This window comes from Lissotriton helveticus, chromosome 5_1 (assembly GCF_964261635.1).
Source record: "Lissotriton helveticus chromosome 5_1, aLisHel1.1, whole genome shotgun sequence".
Classification (NCBI taxonomy): Eukaryota; Metazoa; Chordata; class Amphibia; order Caudata; family Salamandridae; genus Lissotriton; species Lissotriton helveticus.
Window position 1 is genome coordinate 2,005,624,528 of NC_136065.1, and position 15,928 is coordinate 2,005,640,455.

Below are 15,928 nucleotides of genomic sequence, written 5' to 3' on the forward strand. Positions count from 1 at the left end.
CTCTACATCCATTACCTTTTAAACAGATTGAAATTTGATGGCATCCCTCTTGTCTCTCTCCAAGGTATGAAAGTGCGAAAAATCAGTATATGGATTGTGATACCTTTAGGGAGAAAGAAGAGAAGGCAAACAAGGAAGAAAAAGTTGACATACAGAAAAAGATAATCGAATCTTTAGGTGAGAACCAGCAGGCTTGTTATTAATTTCACTTTAAAGCATGTTCAATAAATAGTAATTGCTCATATTTTTCAGATCACCAAACAATTACGTTGCCATCTGTGTGTGTGTTTAAGTTGCTCTAAGACACTTAAATCCAAACTTATAAAAGAGCATGAATGGATCAATGTTAACAATAAAATGAATGTAGTAATTAAAGGTCACTTTATAGAACTGAATTTCAACTTTGAAGCTCTGTAAAAACCTATATATTTATTCACCTAATGATTCGAGCCACATAAGGATGAGAGGACCTCTTGTGATTTAACATGTGATGTGCGGAACGCAGTTAGCTCAGTAAGTGAGTTGATTTGCTTACACTGATATGTTATTGGAAAAGCTATGCAGTTAATGTAACTTTATAATAAAAGGTAATTCCAGTCATCAGTCCTTGAAAAATCATAAAAAGTTACTAGATCTGCAGGTCTAGTAACTTGAATAATCTACGCGACCGAACTGTAATGTACTTGACCGGTAAGTTGATCTCAAATTGTCTGATCCTAGGCAAATATTTTATCTTACAGAGCCGCCTTTTTCTTCGATATCACATTTGACAGCACCTTCATCATCCAAATCAATTTCTTTATTTGGTCTGATCAGAAATAGACCATGAATGTACATAGAAATATTGCAAATAGCCATGATCACACATAACATTTCAAAATAATCTTACATTAAGAACAGTTAAAAAGGATATATATTCATCAGCAGCTTTACAATTCCATAATACTTCAAATAACCATACTTAAAATAAGCAAAAAGCACCAGTGCACTTGTATAGAAAATGGTCAAGGTTTAAAACGAATTATTGGAAAGGAGAGAACAAAAACCTTAAAATGGGTCTGCTCCTACTATCCACCAAAATTAAACCAAAACATCTCTACCAGACTCCATATACTAAACCACGTTTCATGTATGATTCTAACAAATTATCCTATCATAGTTTTTCTAACCCTAATGACTGCTTTCAAAAAGGCGCTGACACAGTACACAGCTTCAGGTAAACTTAGGAATTGTAAATGGAGGAGAGCTGGTCTACAGTATCGGAAACCTAGCCTCCATAACAGAGGTGTCAAAAAGTGCTTTAGTGCTGGACTGTGCAATTTGCAAAAGAACTTAAAGTGCAGTAGTGATTGTGCAGAGTGATTGTCACAGGGACAGGTGGATACTATGTTTCCCTCTGGAGCTAACTTTTTTTAAAAAAAAATAAGGACCTATGAATTTCCCCTGCTCTGAAGCGAAAGAGAAGTGGCCGCTCTCATCTTGACAAATCCAGAGGTGAGTAGAAGGGAGATTCACCTGTGTGTAAACGTCTACAGTAATGTAAAACCGAGGGTTTCGAAACTCAATTTTCAGTCTTGTGTTTGCAGTATAGTCCTTAAAAAGTGTCATTACCTCCTCCTTGGTGTTTTTGGGAGTACAACTGGGTTCGGTGAACCAGGGGGATAAACGCAGGGATCCAAAAGTTTCCCGTATATACAACTCAACCAAGGTGTGGAATAGTCCTCGTCCAACATTAGGCAGTTGAGTATAATGTCCTTACAAAGCTTAGCTGCTGGGTTCAGCCAAATGCTAACCCATAATAAAAGTGGCATCAGCTGAATCCGCTATAAATCCCTGGTTTAACTCAAAGTGGATAATAAGACTAGAGGTGGATGGGTTGTAAACTCAGCATCGTCACAAAAAGCGGTTTTCCTTGACATGTAAAGAACAACATGGTCGAGGCACGTGTCCTGTAGATACACATGCTATGCATACACCTGCCATCTAGTGTTGGGTCCGGATATTTGCAAGTTGTTTATCTTTGAAGAAGTCTTTCCAGTCATGAGGTAAGGTGACTTTGGGTGATAGTGCTCATATGCATCAACTGTTAGATTGTTTTTTTTTATATTGAAGACTCCTGAGGCACAGCCGGGAGTAGCACTCGTTTCTATTTTTAAAAAACATTGTATTTTGTTTGATATTTTAACAGTTTGTTACCTTCTTCTGGGCACTTCCCCCAGCATCTTCTGACTAAAAATCCCCCCGTGCAGCAGGTCGTAGCGCTGTTGCCGGTTGAGGTAACCTTTGCCGCTATTCCTCGTCAAACCCGTGGCCACGCCCACTCACGGGAGGCCACGCAAACAGCACCCCAGCCTATGTAAGTCACGCTGATAACTAGTGCGCTTTAGGATATTGAAGACTCCTGAGGCACAGCCGGGAGTAGCACTCGTTTCTATTTTTTTTAAAACATTGTATTTTGTTTGATATTTTAACAGTTTGTTACCTTCTTCTGGGCACTTCCCCCAGCATCTTTTGACTAAAAATCCCCCGTGCAGCAGGTCGTAGCGCTGTTGCCGGTTGAGGTAACCTTTGCCGCCATTCCTCGTCAAACCCGTGGCCACGCCCACTCACGGGAGGCCACGCCCACCGCGCCCCAGCCTATGTAAGTCGCGCTGACAACTAGTGCGCTTTAGGATATTGAAGACTCCTGAGGCACAGCCGGGAGTAGCACTCGTTTCTATTTTTAAAAAACATTGTATTTTGTTTGATATTTTAACAGTTTGTTACCTTCTTCTGGGCACTTCCCCCAGCATCTTCTGACTAAAAATCCCCCGTACAGCAGGTCATAGCGCTGTTGCCGGTTGAGGTAACCTTTGCCGCCATTCCTCGTCAAACCCGTGGTCACGCCCACTCACGGGAGGCCACGCCCCCTACATGAATGGGCTTTCACCGGACGCGCAGCGGGCGCGCCGACAGCGCGCCAAAGGCAAGCCCGTCTGCGCCCGTCCGCGACCGACCGGGACACAGGGCATGTCACTCTGCCTACACTACCCAATACTCTTCTGTCGACCTGCTCGACCTGCATGCCCCCTGGCCTCTAGCCCCGTCTGTCCGCTCGCAGCTCGACCATCTGGACCTGGGTTACGCTCGAAATAACTTTCCTGAGTTTGACACCTGCAAAATCTCTACCCCTTTTCAAGCCTTCTCTCGCCCCCCTCCTCGTACTACACTCCCCAGTCTCGAGTTTAAAGTGTGCTACCTTAACACCCGCTCACTAGCAAAACATCAGACGGAAATGTATCACCTTCTAGATACCGACAGTCCCGACATCCTGTTTCTAACCGAAACCTGGCTTCACGATGGATCCTCCCCCGACATCTTGGCTGCCATTCCAGCTGGCTACTACATCCTTCAAGCCAACAGGGCTTCCGGCAAATCCGGAGGGGGTGTGGCAGCCATCATCAAGCTTTCCATCAGATTTTCCGTCCTCACCGTACTGTGTATTCCTCAGGTCGACTGCCTTGCACTCAGACTGGAATCCTCAGTGTCACCCCTTATTTGTGTCTTAGTCTACCGCCCCCCTCAATCCATGCCCGACTTTCCATCTATATTCGGAGATCTTCTATCCCAGGTGGTCGTCAACAACTCTAAAATTCTAGTCCTCGGAGACTTTAACTACTGGCCCCAGGATGAGAAGGAAAGCGCCTGTTCTGCGGCCTTTTCCGACCTGCTGTGCAGTCTGAACTGCCGCCAACATGTTAACACAGCCACGCATACGAAAGGCCACACATTAGACCAGGTCTGGACCTCCAATCTAGAGATCGCGGCCCCCGTCATACTGCCGTGTGCTTGGTCTGACCACTTCCTCATTTCCTTCTCCCTTAAAACTTCTACCTGTCCCAGCAGGCCCCTGGATACCAATTTCTTAGCCCGTAACTGGAATAAAGCTGACATCAGCCAATTCATCGACCTACTCAATACCTCTCTCCCCCCCGAATCCGTCTCAATTGACACTCAAGCCTCTAACTTAAGCCATTGGCTTGAGTCTGCCAGCGATGTGGTTACCCCCCTCAAACGGGTTAAAATCATACGCCCTCACGACGCTCAGAAATGGCTCTCCGAGGACCTCAAAGTTCTAAAACTTGGACTCAGACAAGCCGAGCGCCGTTGGCACAAAAGCTATACCCCCGAAGCTAGGCATGAGTTTTTAACCCTACTCAAAGGGTATAAATCCTCCATTGCGCTAGCCAAAACTACGTACTTCTCTAACAAAATAGTGGAGTCAGCTAACAAAACTAAAAACATATTTTCGATTGTGGAGGAGCTATCTCACCCCGACAGGGTCTCCATCAAACCCCTCCCTTCCCAAGGGCTTTGCGACTCCCTCAACCATTTTTTTGTTGAGAAGATCGCAAAAATTAAAAACAGCATCTCGATGCCGCCCCTACCCGACTCAACTGGGCCCCCTACCAACCTCCACGCTGACCCTCCTAACCCTCACTCTCTTACCCAGATTCCCCTTATTTCGGAGGCAGACTTCCCCGCCCTCCTTAGCAAAGTCACCTCAGGATCTCCTACCGATTGCTGTCCCCCCAAGATCCTACGGGAGGCCTTTACTGCATGCCCTCCTCCCCCCTTGACACTCCTGAACAACTCCCTCACTTCCGGCCTAGTCCCTAGCACTTTCAAGACAGCCGAGGTAGTACCTATCTTAAAAAAAACGACAGCTGATCCCACGATCATGAGTAACTTCCGCCCCGTCTCCCTCCTCCCTTACCTCGGTAAGGTGCTCGAGACCCATGTCACTAACATCCTGAGCTCGTTTGTTGAGCAGTCTCACTTCCTTGACTCCCAACAGGCCGGGTTCCGACCCGCCCACTCTACAGAGATGGTCATACTCTCTGTCATGGAAGAACTGCGCAGGGGAGCCGACTCCAACACCAGTCAGGCTCTGGTGCTCCTGGACCTGTCGGCAGCCTTCGACACGGTCGACCACGACATCTTAGTCGACCGTGTCAGGCAGGCTGGGATAGGGGGTACTGCCCTTGACTGGGTCCGTTCGTTCCTTACCAGCCGCCAACAAGCGGTCCGGCTGTCCCAGTTCTCTGCGGATAGGGTTGGGTTGACCTGCGGCGTGCCACAGGGATCTTCTTTGTCCCCACTCCTTTTCAACCTATACCTCACCCCTTTGATCAGTTCTCTCCGACATAAAAATGTCTCCGCATTCAATTACGCGGACGACATCCAGTTAGTCTTTAACATCGACTCCTCGGACCAGTCAGTCTCCGACTTCCAAGCCACCCTCTGCCACATCAGCAACTGGATGGGGACAAATCACCTGAAACTTAACCCCGACAAGACTGAATTGGTTCTTGTCGGAGGTCCTTCCAATCCTTGGAACTCCAACTACTGGCCCGCTAGCTTGGGCCTTCCCCCCCGCCCAACTGACTCGGCCAAAAGTCTGGGGGTCATTATCAGTAAAGACCTCTCGATGAAACCTTAGATAAATGCTACGGTCTCTTCTTGCTTCTTCCAACTACGCAAAATCCGGAAAATCGCGCGTTTTCTCACTACCGAAGCCCTCACCTTGGCCCTCTTGGCGTTAGTCATCTCCAGAATTGACTACGCCAACTCCCTGTACGTAGGCATCCCCGACTACCAACTTAAATGCTTGCAGCTTGTTCAGAACCAGGCGGCCCGCCTCATCTTTCACCAACCGAGGCACCACCACATCAGCCCTCTGCTAAAATCCCTGCACTGGCTTCCTGTCTCTGAACGCTGCAAATTTAAGTTGGGTTGCCTGGTCTTTAAATCTCTAGCCGGCCTAGGTCCTACGTTCATCTCCTCTCTCATTCACCCGTATTTCCCTTCCCGCAACCTGCGCTCGGCTCACTTGGCTCTTCTTAAAGTCCCCAGAGTCAAGCGTAAGAAATGGGGCGGCCTAAGATTCTCGTTTCTAGCTCCATCTTTCTGGAACGCCCTTCCCCTGGACATAAGGTCGGCCTCGCTCTACACCCGCTTTAGATCCCTCCTCAAGACTCACTTCTTTCGCTCTGTGTACAATTAAAATCCCTATACCCCCCTCTTTTCCGGTCCCTCTTACCCCTCCTTGTCCCCACCCTGCCCCTGTCCTTTCCTTTTCCCTCTCACTGTCCAGTTAGGTGTCCTCTGTCCTTTTGCCTTAGCGCCAAGAAACTGTACAGTGTATGCTGCGCTTTACAAATCCCTTTCACATCACATCACACATCACACCATCGGGTTCGATCATGTATTGCTGCGCTCCGGTTTGAACCCGTTCTTCGGGTTACCCTCGGTGCGCAATACTCTCTACCCTCGACAGTATTGTTGCATATGCGTTTCCCACCTCCCCGCGTATCGTTTCAGTCAAAAGAAATCTATTTTCAATAGGAACGCTTTGTGGACAGCCTTCAGGCCTTAACGTATCAGTCCAGCTCTCCGTTGATTGAACAGACACCGTTCAAATTCTGTCCTCAGTGCCACGCAAAGTATCTGCTCACTGATTCACACAAGGTGTGTAACGTGTGCTTGTCTCCAGAGCACAAGGAAGAAGACTGCGACGCTTGCAGATTTTTCCACTCGAAGATACCCCATTGCGATTGTCGGACTCGACGTCTAGAGAGGCAGCGTCAAAATGTTGAAGAGATACCTGATATCTTTGGTGAGGAGCACGGCCAAGAAGATATTGGTGTATCACCGGCTGAGGAGGAAGAGACCTTCTCTGTGTTGGAGTCAGATTCAGAACTCGAGATAGACCTCAAAGAATTTCCGCAGGAACAGGGTGACGTGAGTACAGAAGACCCCTTGCTCCATCAACACACTCACAAAACATCTAAGGCTTCGGCACCACCTCTGCCTTCGGGCCAAGGTCGGCACCGAGACAACGTTTCGGATGCTCCGCCAGCTGGCTCAGCTCCCAAACATCCAGTCAAGCCTTCCGGCTTGGCAACGAGTCGACACAAACCCTCTTCGGAGCCGACATCCTCATTTTTTAAGTCGAAATGTGGTTCGGAGCTGAAATACTCCATGCCAAGAAATAAACTGCCTTCGGAGCTGAAATCTCCAGCACCCAAAGCCCAAACAATATCAGCACCTAAAACCCCAGCACCAAAACCGAAGGATGTCCCTTTGGATCCACATTTAGACATTGTTCCACCGAAAACGGATCCCAAACAAAATGACCTTATAGCAACCCAGAAACGGGTCATATTCATACCAAAGTTCCTCGTAAACACAAGCTTCTTGATGATGACAGTCATCTCACCATGACGGGGACAATATTAATGAAGGGGACACGCATTTACCAGTAAATCCATGGAGTGATTACACAATTGACCCTCCATTAGACAATGATCCAGACCTTTACCCTGCCAGCCATCTCCACCTGATAACAATGTATCTTATCAAGAACTCATTGCTCGGGCTACAGAATACCATGGGGTAGTACTACACAAAGAATCCTTAGAAGAGGATTTTTTGTTTGAGACATTAGCATCCATACACGGGTCATCACGAACACTCCCTATTCTTAAAGGTATGATGAGGCACGCTGATAAAATCTTTAAAGATCCTGTGCATGCACGCATCCTGGCTCCTATAGTCGACACAAAATATAAAGCCTCCCCAACAGATCTTATATTTATTAAAGGCCAGTTGCCACTAGACTCACTGGTAGTGTCTAATGCTCACAAACAAGCTAATTCCCAAACCTCAAAGGATGCTCATGTCACAACACAGGCTAGGTGACCACTAACCTTAGAAGCAAGATACAGCGGGCGCGATGGATGATGCTTGATCACCCTTTCCTCATGTGTGGAACCACCTGCGGGTAGTATAGAATCACTTCACAGGCAACTTCACCCCAGGGGAAAGGGAAAAAAGAAACAATAAAGGTGCAGCTGCAAAACCATCAATGGAGTACTGTACAGGAGTTGAAGACCTCACTCCTACAATAGCCCCGTGTTCCCTGCAAGTGAGACAAAACACAACATGCATAAGACACCTCCCTAAGCACCTACCATAGACATATATATCTGCAGTATGTGTATGGACTTACAATACTGCTGTACGTGTCCTGATGTAAACCAAGCACAAAAAGCAAGAATAAAATAGACAAAATCAAAGCATGGCTTCTGTGAAGTTTTTAAGATTAAAGCGCTATACTCCATACAGGTTCAGGCATTTTCTTCTACAAGGATAAGAGTAAAGTACTTAGCTCAGAGCAGGCAGCCCTTTGGCATCCGCAAGATAAGGCTCCAGCCTCCACAAAGAGGTGACCAGCAAAGGCGCTCAGTTAGCGCGTGTGACACAATAACCTCCAAGAAAAAAGGAACTAGGAAACAGAAGCCCTGCGCCACACAATGGTCCTTGCAGGATACTGCTGCATGTACTAGCACTCCAGCGCGGGGGAAAACAAAAAAAATGTGGCCTGGCTCGGGGGACTTCATTCATGTATTCCAGCGCTGGCGAAACAACGAGACCCATAGGAAGTTTATTCTGTGCTCAACTGGTACGCGCTCCAGCACGGCTATACCCAAGAAAAGTTCAGGCGGAAAGGCACGGTTCCCAGCGTGGCTCGGAACTGCGCTTCCGCTCTGGTGAACGCCGTCTCTCTCACCTTCCTCCTCAACGGTCAAAGCGGCCAAGGTTGACAGGAGACAGGGTAGCGAGTATCTCCAGACAGGAGCTTGGTAGTAGGTGAGTGCCAAGCTCCCAGGATCGATCCTCTGGGGCATACCCCTTCCATCCCATGAGATAGTGGACCCGCCCCCTAATGGAGACAAGTATTGTTCTTAACCTCATACTCCTCCTCTTCACCAGTCTTGGTTTATCGGGTAACCTAGTGTGAGAGAGGCAAGGCTTTAAGAGGGAAACATGAACCACAGGATGGATGCGCCAAGCTGGGGGGAGTTGTAACCTCATGGCGACAGGGTTGATTATGCTATCAATAGGATAGGGACCCACAAACTTAGGTTGTAACCAAGTGTTCCCCTTGCAGTTCAGGTCTTTCGTGTTGAGCCACACTTTATCCCCACCTTATATCGGGGCTCTGGTGCTCTCTTCCCGACTGTGTATCGTTTATCACAGGCTGTGGCCAATTCCAGATGGTTTCTGGCATTCTGTAACACCGACCTGAGGTGTGTATGGCGTTCTTGTATTGTGGGATGTGTAGATGCCACGGGCTGTACGAAGGGTAACATATGAGGGTGGTAACCATTGAGGCAAAATAAGGGAGAACATCCCAAAGAGGAATGATCCGCATTTTTATATGCGAACTCCGCCGTCTACAGAAGCGTGCTCCATTCTTCTTCGTGTTGTAGCGTACAACATCTCAGTTACTGCTCTAGGGTTTGATTTAGTCTCTCGGTTTTACCATCGGTCTGCGGATGGTAACTTGTAGACAGACGGGCATCAATGTCATAACAACACACAGCGCCTTCCAAAACTTAGATGTGTATTGGGTTCCTCTGTCCGTAATAATGACTGATGGACGCACGATATGTTGTAGGAAAGTTCTGGAGAGTTCTCCCGATGTAGGTAGTTTGGTCAATGCAATGAAATGCCCTACCTTGGTCAAGTGATCGATGATAAGCTAGGAGGCATCTCCACAATAAAGTCCATAGACCCCGTGTGCCAAGGGGCTTGAGGTAGAGGTATGGGTCTGAGTGATCCGCTGGGCAGTTGGTGTTGTATTTTGGTCTGTGTGCGCAGATGGAACATTCTGAAACATATTTTGCAGTGTCCTTCCGTAGTGTTTCCCACCAAAAGTATCTAGCCATTGTCTGCAAGGTTTTCTGTGTTCCAAAGTGACCCCCAACGTGGAATCATGAATCCACTGCAAGGCTTGCCATTGCAGTGGCCCTTCGGGTATGTAAACTCTTTTGTCGTGGTACCTAAAGCCATTCAAGGCGAAACGGAGCTGAGGTTCTTTTGCCACCCACGCGTTTCCATCCAGACTCCTGGTTTGTTTCTTCAGATCTTCTAGGAAATCAGGAGTTGTGGTCAGAGCCAATACTTCCGATGGAAAGGAGGCCTTCTGCAATATGATAGGGGTTCTTCTGCTGGAACAAGGCTCGATTCAGGAGTCAGAGCAGGTCTCGTCAGCGCATCAGCCTTACCGTTTTGTGGTCCTGGGCGATACCTGATTGCGATGTTGAAGTCGGCAAAAAACAGTGACCATCGAAGCTGCCGAGGGGTTAAGGCTCTCGCATTCTTTAAGAAGAGCAGATTTTGATGGTCGTTGTATATTTCCACTGTGTGTTTGGCGTCTCCATTCTTCGCATGCTCTCTTGATCGCTAACAACTCCTTATCGGTGATGCTGTAATTCACCTCACACGAAGACAGCTTCCTGGAGAAAATTAGGAAACACTGCAGGCTTGCACATAAAGTGCAATTTACACTGACCCAGGAATATTCCAAACTTCTTTGGGTCCCCAAAGAACCTCTCGGGAGGGGCTTGAGGCAGCAGTACTGGCTGTATTACTTGGATAGTTGAAGGACCTGTCTGAGGGGGCGTAGCATAGGTGTTTGTGAATCGTCCCGTTCCTCCTCCCTGGGAATGAGCTGTATGCCCCACGTCAGTAATATGCGGTCAGTGGCAATGTCCATTCCCTAATGTAAGAGGACCACCTTGTGCCCATAGTGGTTGTGCGGGACAGACCTGCTACTTCCCTCCTCATAGTACCCATCTCGTTTTTAATTCTAGGTTTTCTACTCGGAAGGCTTCCACTGGCATTCGCAATGCGGTCATTGTTTCCAACACTGTAGTGAGAACCGTGTTGGTGTCCATCGCTCAGGCTGTAAGTAACCGTGGGCTTGTCACTCTGTCACAACATAGGCTAGGTGTCCACTAACTTTGGAAGCCGGATACAGCGGGAGCGATGGATGATGCGTGATCACCCTTTCATCATGTGTGGAACCACCTGCAAGTAGTATAGAATCACTCCACAGGCAGCTGCACCCCAGGGGAAAGGGAAAAAGGGATAAAAGAAACAATAAAGGTGCAGCTGCAAAACCATCCATGGAGTACTGTACAGGAGCTGAACACCTCACTCTTACAGCAGCCCCATGTTCCCTGCAAGTGAGACAAAACACAACATGCATTAGACACCTCCCTAAGCATCTACCATAGACATATACATCTGCCGTATGTGTATGCACTTACTACTAACACTGCTGCACGTGTCCTGATGTAAACCAAACACAAAAAGCAAAAATAAAACAAAAAAATCAAAGCATGGCTTCTGTGAAGTTTCTAAGCTTAAAACGCTATACTCCATACAGGTTCAGGCATTTTCTTCTACAAGGATAAGAGTAAAGTACTTAGCTCAGAGCAGGCAGTCCTTTGGCATCTGCAAGATGAAGCTCCAGGCTCCACAAAGAGGTGACCAGCAAAGGCACGCAGTTAGCACGTGTGTCACAATAACATTCAAGAAAAAAGGAACTAGGATACAGAAGCTCTGCGCCACACAATGGTCCTTGCAGGATACTGCTGCACATACTAGCGCTCCAGCGCGGAGAAAACAAAAATATGGCCTGACTCGGGGTGAAACAACGAGGCCCATAGGAAGTTTATTCTGTGCTCAACTGGGATGTGCTCCAGCGCATCTATACCAAAGAAAAGTTCCAACCGAAAGACACTGTTCCCTGGGCGGCTCGGAACCACGCTTCCGCACTGCCAAAATGAAGGCGGCTGAACGCCGTCTCTCTCACCTTCCTCCTCAACGGACAAAGCGGCCAAAGTGGAGAGGAGACGGGGTAGCGTGTATCTCCAGACAGGAGCTTGGTAGTACAGCACAAAAACCTTCCGGAGCTATTGACTGGAATCAGGTGACAAGCACCCGGTTGAGTGTGGGAGGGGAAGAAATAGAGGAGAGATGCAGGACAAGCAGGCTACACCCTAGGCATTATGGGAGATAAAGTTCCAAGACGTGCACACTGCATTTCCCTCTCGTTCACACAATGGTGCTCTCTACTGTGGTTTCCCAACCAACCGACGCCCGTACATGACAGCTCCTTCCCCAGAAAAAGAATCCGAACTAATAGACGCTTCTGGAAAACACATAGCTGCTCAAGATGCCAATCACTGGCGCATTGCAAACACAGAATGCCTTTTGGCCAGATATAACAGAGCATACTGGGATGAAATAGAGCAATTGCTCCATAAGCTCCCAGGTGAGCATAAAGCAAAAACGCAAGATTTAGTAAATTAGGGGAAAATAATTTCTGATTCTTCAATTAGGTGTGCTCTAGATGCTGCTGACACCACAGTTAGAGAGGTCAATACTAGTATTCGCCAAAGAAGGGATGCTTGGTTAAGGATTTCTGGGTTCAAACCCGAAGTCCAACAATTCATTTTAAATACACCATTTGATAAAAACATCTCTTTGGTCCCGAGGACAATCAGGTGCTTGAAAAAATGAAGAAGGACACTGTAGTAGCTAAGTCCATGGCAGCGCTACAGTCTCCTTCAAACAGAGACTCTTTCGTCGCTCCTTTTACCGAGCAGGGTCCAAAACCACACTCTCAGATCAGAACACCCCCTCTTACAAAGTTAATAACCTGTCCTTTTCCTCAAGAGGCTTTCTTTCAAGGAGGATATAGAGGAAACAACTCCAAAGGCAGGGGTAAGGGCACCACACCCCATAACTCCCCTTCTCCTAATAAACAGTAACTTCCCCTCGCTTACTTCTGACCATACCACACCTGTCAGAGGAAGACTTCAACAATTTCTCCCCATTTGGCAATCTATAACAATTGACAAATGGGTAATAGGAATTATGTAACATGGTTATTGTCCGGAGCTTACCACAAATCCACCAAATATTCCACCTCGCTCTAACAAATTGTCCCTACACCACTTGCACTTGCTCCAACTAGAAGTGCCATCTCTCTTACTGAAGGGGGTTATAGAACCAGTTCTACTACAGTACCAAGGTTCAGGGTTTACTCTCTCTTCTTTCTGATCCCCAAAAAGGATGGCTCCTTAAAACCTGTTCTGAATCTCAGAGAGTTAAACCAATACATACTGTTGGAGCACTTTCACATGGTAACCCTTCAACAAGCACTTCCACTTTTACAGCAGGGGGGGGTTTATGTCTACTCTAGACTTAAAAGATGCATATTTTCACATTCCAATTCATCCAGCTCATCGCACATACCTCAGGCAAACATCACCAATTCAAAATACTCCAGTTCGCAGGGACCACTGCTCCCAGTGCATTTACCAAATGTCTGGCAGTGGTTTCAGCTCATCTCAGGAGACAACATATTCACGTCTTTCCCTACCCAGACGACTTGCTCATCAAAGCCAGCACTTACCAAAACTGTACTACAGCTCAGACCAAAATAAACCTACTTCATCAAATGTGTTTCACAGTCAACGCACAGAAACCGCATCTGAATCCTTCACAGACGCCGTCTTATCTAGGGGCCACTATTGACACTCTCAAAGCTGTAGCCTCTCCCATTGTAGCCAGAATTCACAATATTCAGTCTTTGATGCTACAGTTTCAACCCAACCAAACATTACCAGTGAGAGTATTCATGCAACTCCTGGGAATGATTTTGTCCTGCATCACAATTGTACCCCATGCAAGACTTCACATGCGTTCCCTACAAGAGTGCTTAGCACGTCAGTGGAATCAGTCACAGGGTCAATTAACTGATCTAGTGTTGGTAGAGGGGCGCACCCATCGCTCTCTGCAGTGGTGGAACCCACAAAATGTATCAAAAGGGCGGCCATTCTTAGACCCTATTCCACAGATTGTGCTAACAGCAGACTCATCTCTGGTTGTGGTGGCCGTCTCCAGGATTAAGCAAACACAAGGAGATGATTGACGGAGTGCTAAAACTTTTCAAACACTCACCTCCAGTCACAGATCTGGGTTGAATCCATCATCATTCTTTAGCTCACTTTGCCACCCCAGTTCAGACACCGCTATATGCAAATCAGTCTTGACCCTGTGCCTCATGGGAACAGTCCAGCCCGAACTGCCAAGCCATGTCTTCCCTGGACCGGAAGCAAGTATCCTGGGACTGATTTCGGGATAACAGCCCTCTTCAGCCAGGCTAGATTGAATCCAGTGGCAAAGTGAACAAGGGACCCATGTCTGGGCATATACTGCCAACTTATGGTGAACAAAGCAAACACAAGGAGATGATAGACAGAGTGCTGAAACTTTTCATACTCTCACCCCAGTCACAGATCTGGGTTGAATCCATCATCATTCTTTAACTCACTTTGCCACCCGAGTTCAGACACAGCTATATGCAAATCAGTCTTGACCCTGTGCCTCATGGGAATAGTCCAACCCGAACTGCGAAGCCATGTCTTCCCTAGACCGGAAACAAGCATCCTGGAACCGGTTTCGGGCTAACAGCCCTCTTCAGCCAGGCTAGCTTGAATCCAGTGGCAAAGTGAGCAAGGGACCCACGTCTGGGCATATCCTACCAACTTAGGGCGAACAAAGCAAACACAAGGAGATGATGGTCGGAGTGCTGATACTTTTTAAACACTCAGCCCCTGTCACAGATCTGGGTCGAATCCATCATCATTCTTTAGCTCACTTTGCCACCCTAGTACAGACACAGCTATATGCAAATCAGTTTTGACCCTGAGCCTCATGGGAACAGGGCAGCACGAATTGCCAAGCCATGTCTTCCTTGGACCGGAAACAAGCATCCTGGGACCAGTTTCGGGCTAACAGCCCTCTTCAGCCAGGCTAGCTTGAATCCAATTGAAAGTGAGCAAGGGACCCATGTCTGGGCATACCCTACCAACTTATGGCGAACAAAACAAACACAAGTAGTTGATGGACGGAGTGCTGAAACTTTTCAAACACTCACCCCCAGTCACAGATCTGGGTTGAATCCATCAAGACTGATTTGCATATGACTGGGTTCAAACTGGAATGGCATGGTGAGCAACAAAACGATGGATTTAGGCCCAGATCTCTGTACTGGGGTGAATGTATGACATTGTTCTGCATTCTGTCCATCAACTGTTGTTTTTGCATTTGTCACTCCGAGTGGAACGCGTATGCCCAGACGTGGGCCCTGTGCTCTTCATGCCACTGAAATCAAGCTATCCTGGCTGAAAAGGGGTGAAACCCCAAAACCGGTCCTAGGATGCTTGTTTCCAGTCCAGGGAGGACCTGACTTGGCAGTTCGGGCTGGACTGTTCCCGTAAGGCACAGGGTCAAGACTGATTTGCGTATGACTGGGTTCAAACTGGAATGGCATGGTGAGCAAAAAAAAAAGGGATTTACGCCCAGATCTCTGTACTGGGGGTGAATGTATGACATTGTTCGGCATTCTGTCCATCAACTGTTGTTTTTGCATTTGTCACCCTGAGTAGGACTAGTATGCCCGGACGTGGGTCCCGTGCTCTCCATGCCATTGGCATCAAGCTATCCTGGCTGAAGAGGGATGAAACCCCGAAACCAGTCCTATAATGCTTGTTTCCATTCCAGGGAGGACCTGGCTTGGCAGTTCGGACTGGACTGTTGCCATGAGGTACAGGGCCAAGACAGATTTGCATATGGCTGGGTTCAAACTGGAATGGCATGGTGAGCAAAAAAACGATGGATTTAGGCCCAGATCTCTGTACTGCAGTGAATGTATGACATTGTTCTGCATTCTATCCATCAACTGTTGTTTTTGCTTCTCCAGGATGACACAATCCAGGGTATGTGGAGTGACAGTCAAAAAAGTCTCCATATCAACTTCCTAGAATTTCTAGCAGTATTTCTAGCCCTCAAAGCTTTTGAAATTCACCTCATAGACAAAGTTGTCCTAGTCCGCTAGGATAACATGACAGCAATGTACTATGTACAAAAAGGGGGGCACACTCTCTCCAACTGTCACGCCTCTCTCAAGCCATTTGGAATTGGACAATCCATCACAGGATTTATCCTCTGGCAGAACACC

The 15,928-nt window shown here is 47.4% G+C and overlaps 1 protein-coding gene across 3 annotated transcripts in view; it reads left to right on the forward strand.

The window, feature by feature from the left end:
• Positions 1–15,928, forward strand: part of LOC144756166 (E3 ubiquitin-protein ligase TRIM39-like) — a 220,932-nt gene that overhangs the window by 165,424 nt on the left and 39,580 nt on the right. For all 3 annotated transcript variants that reach the window (XR_013595092.1, XR_013595093.1, XM_078645746.1), the window contains exon 5: positions 65–177. Coding sequence is in view for 1 of the 3 variants with exons in the window: in XM_078645746.1 (XP_078501872.1) it covers positions 65–177 (113 nt within the window). In the remaining 2 variants the exon portion in view is untranslated. The remainder of the gene's footprint in view (positions 1–64; positions 178–15,928) is intronic.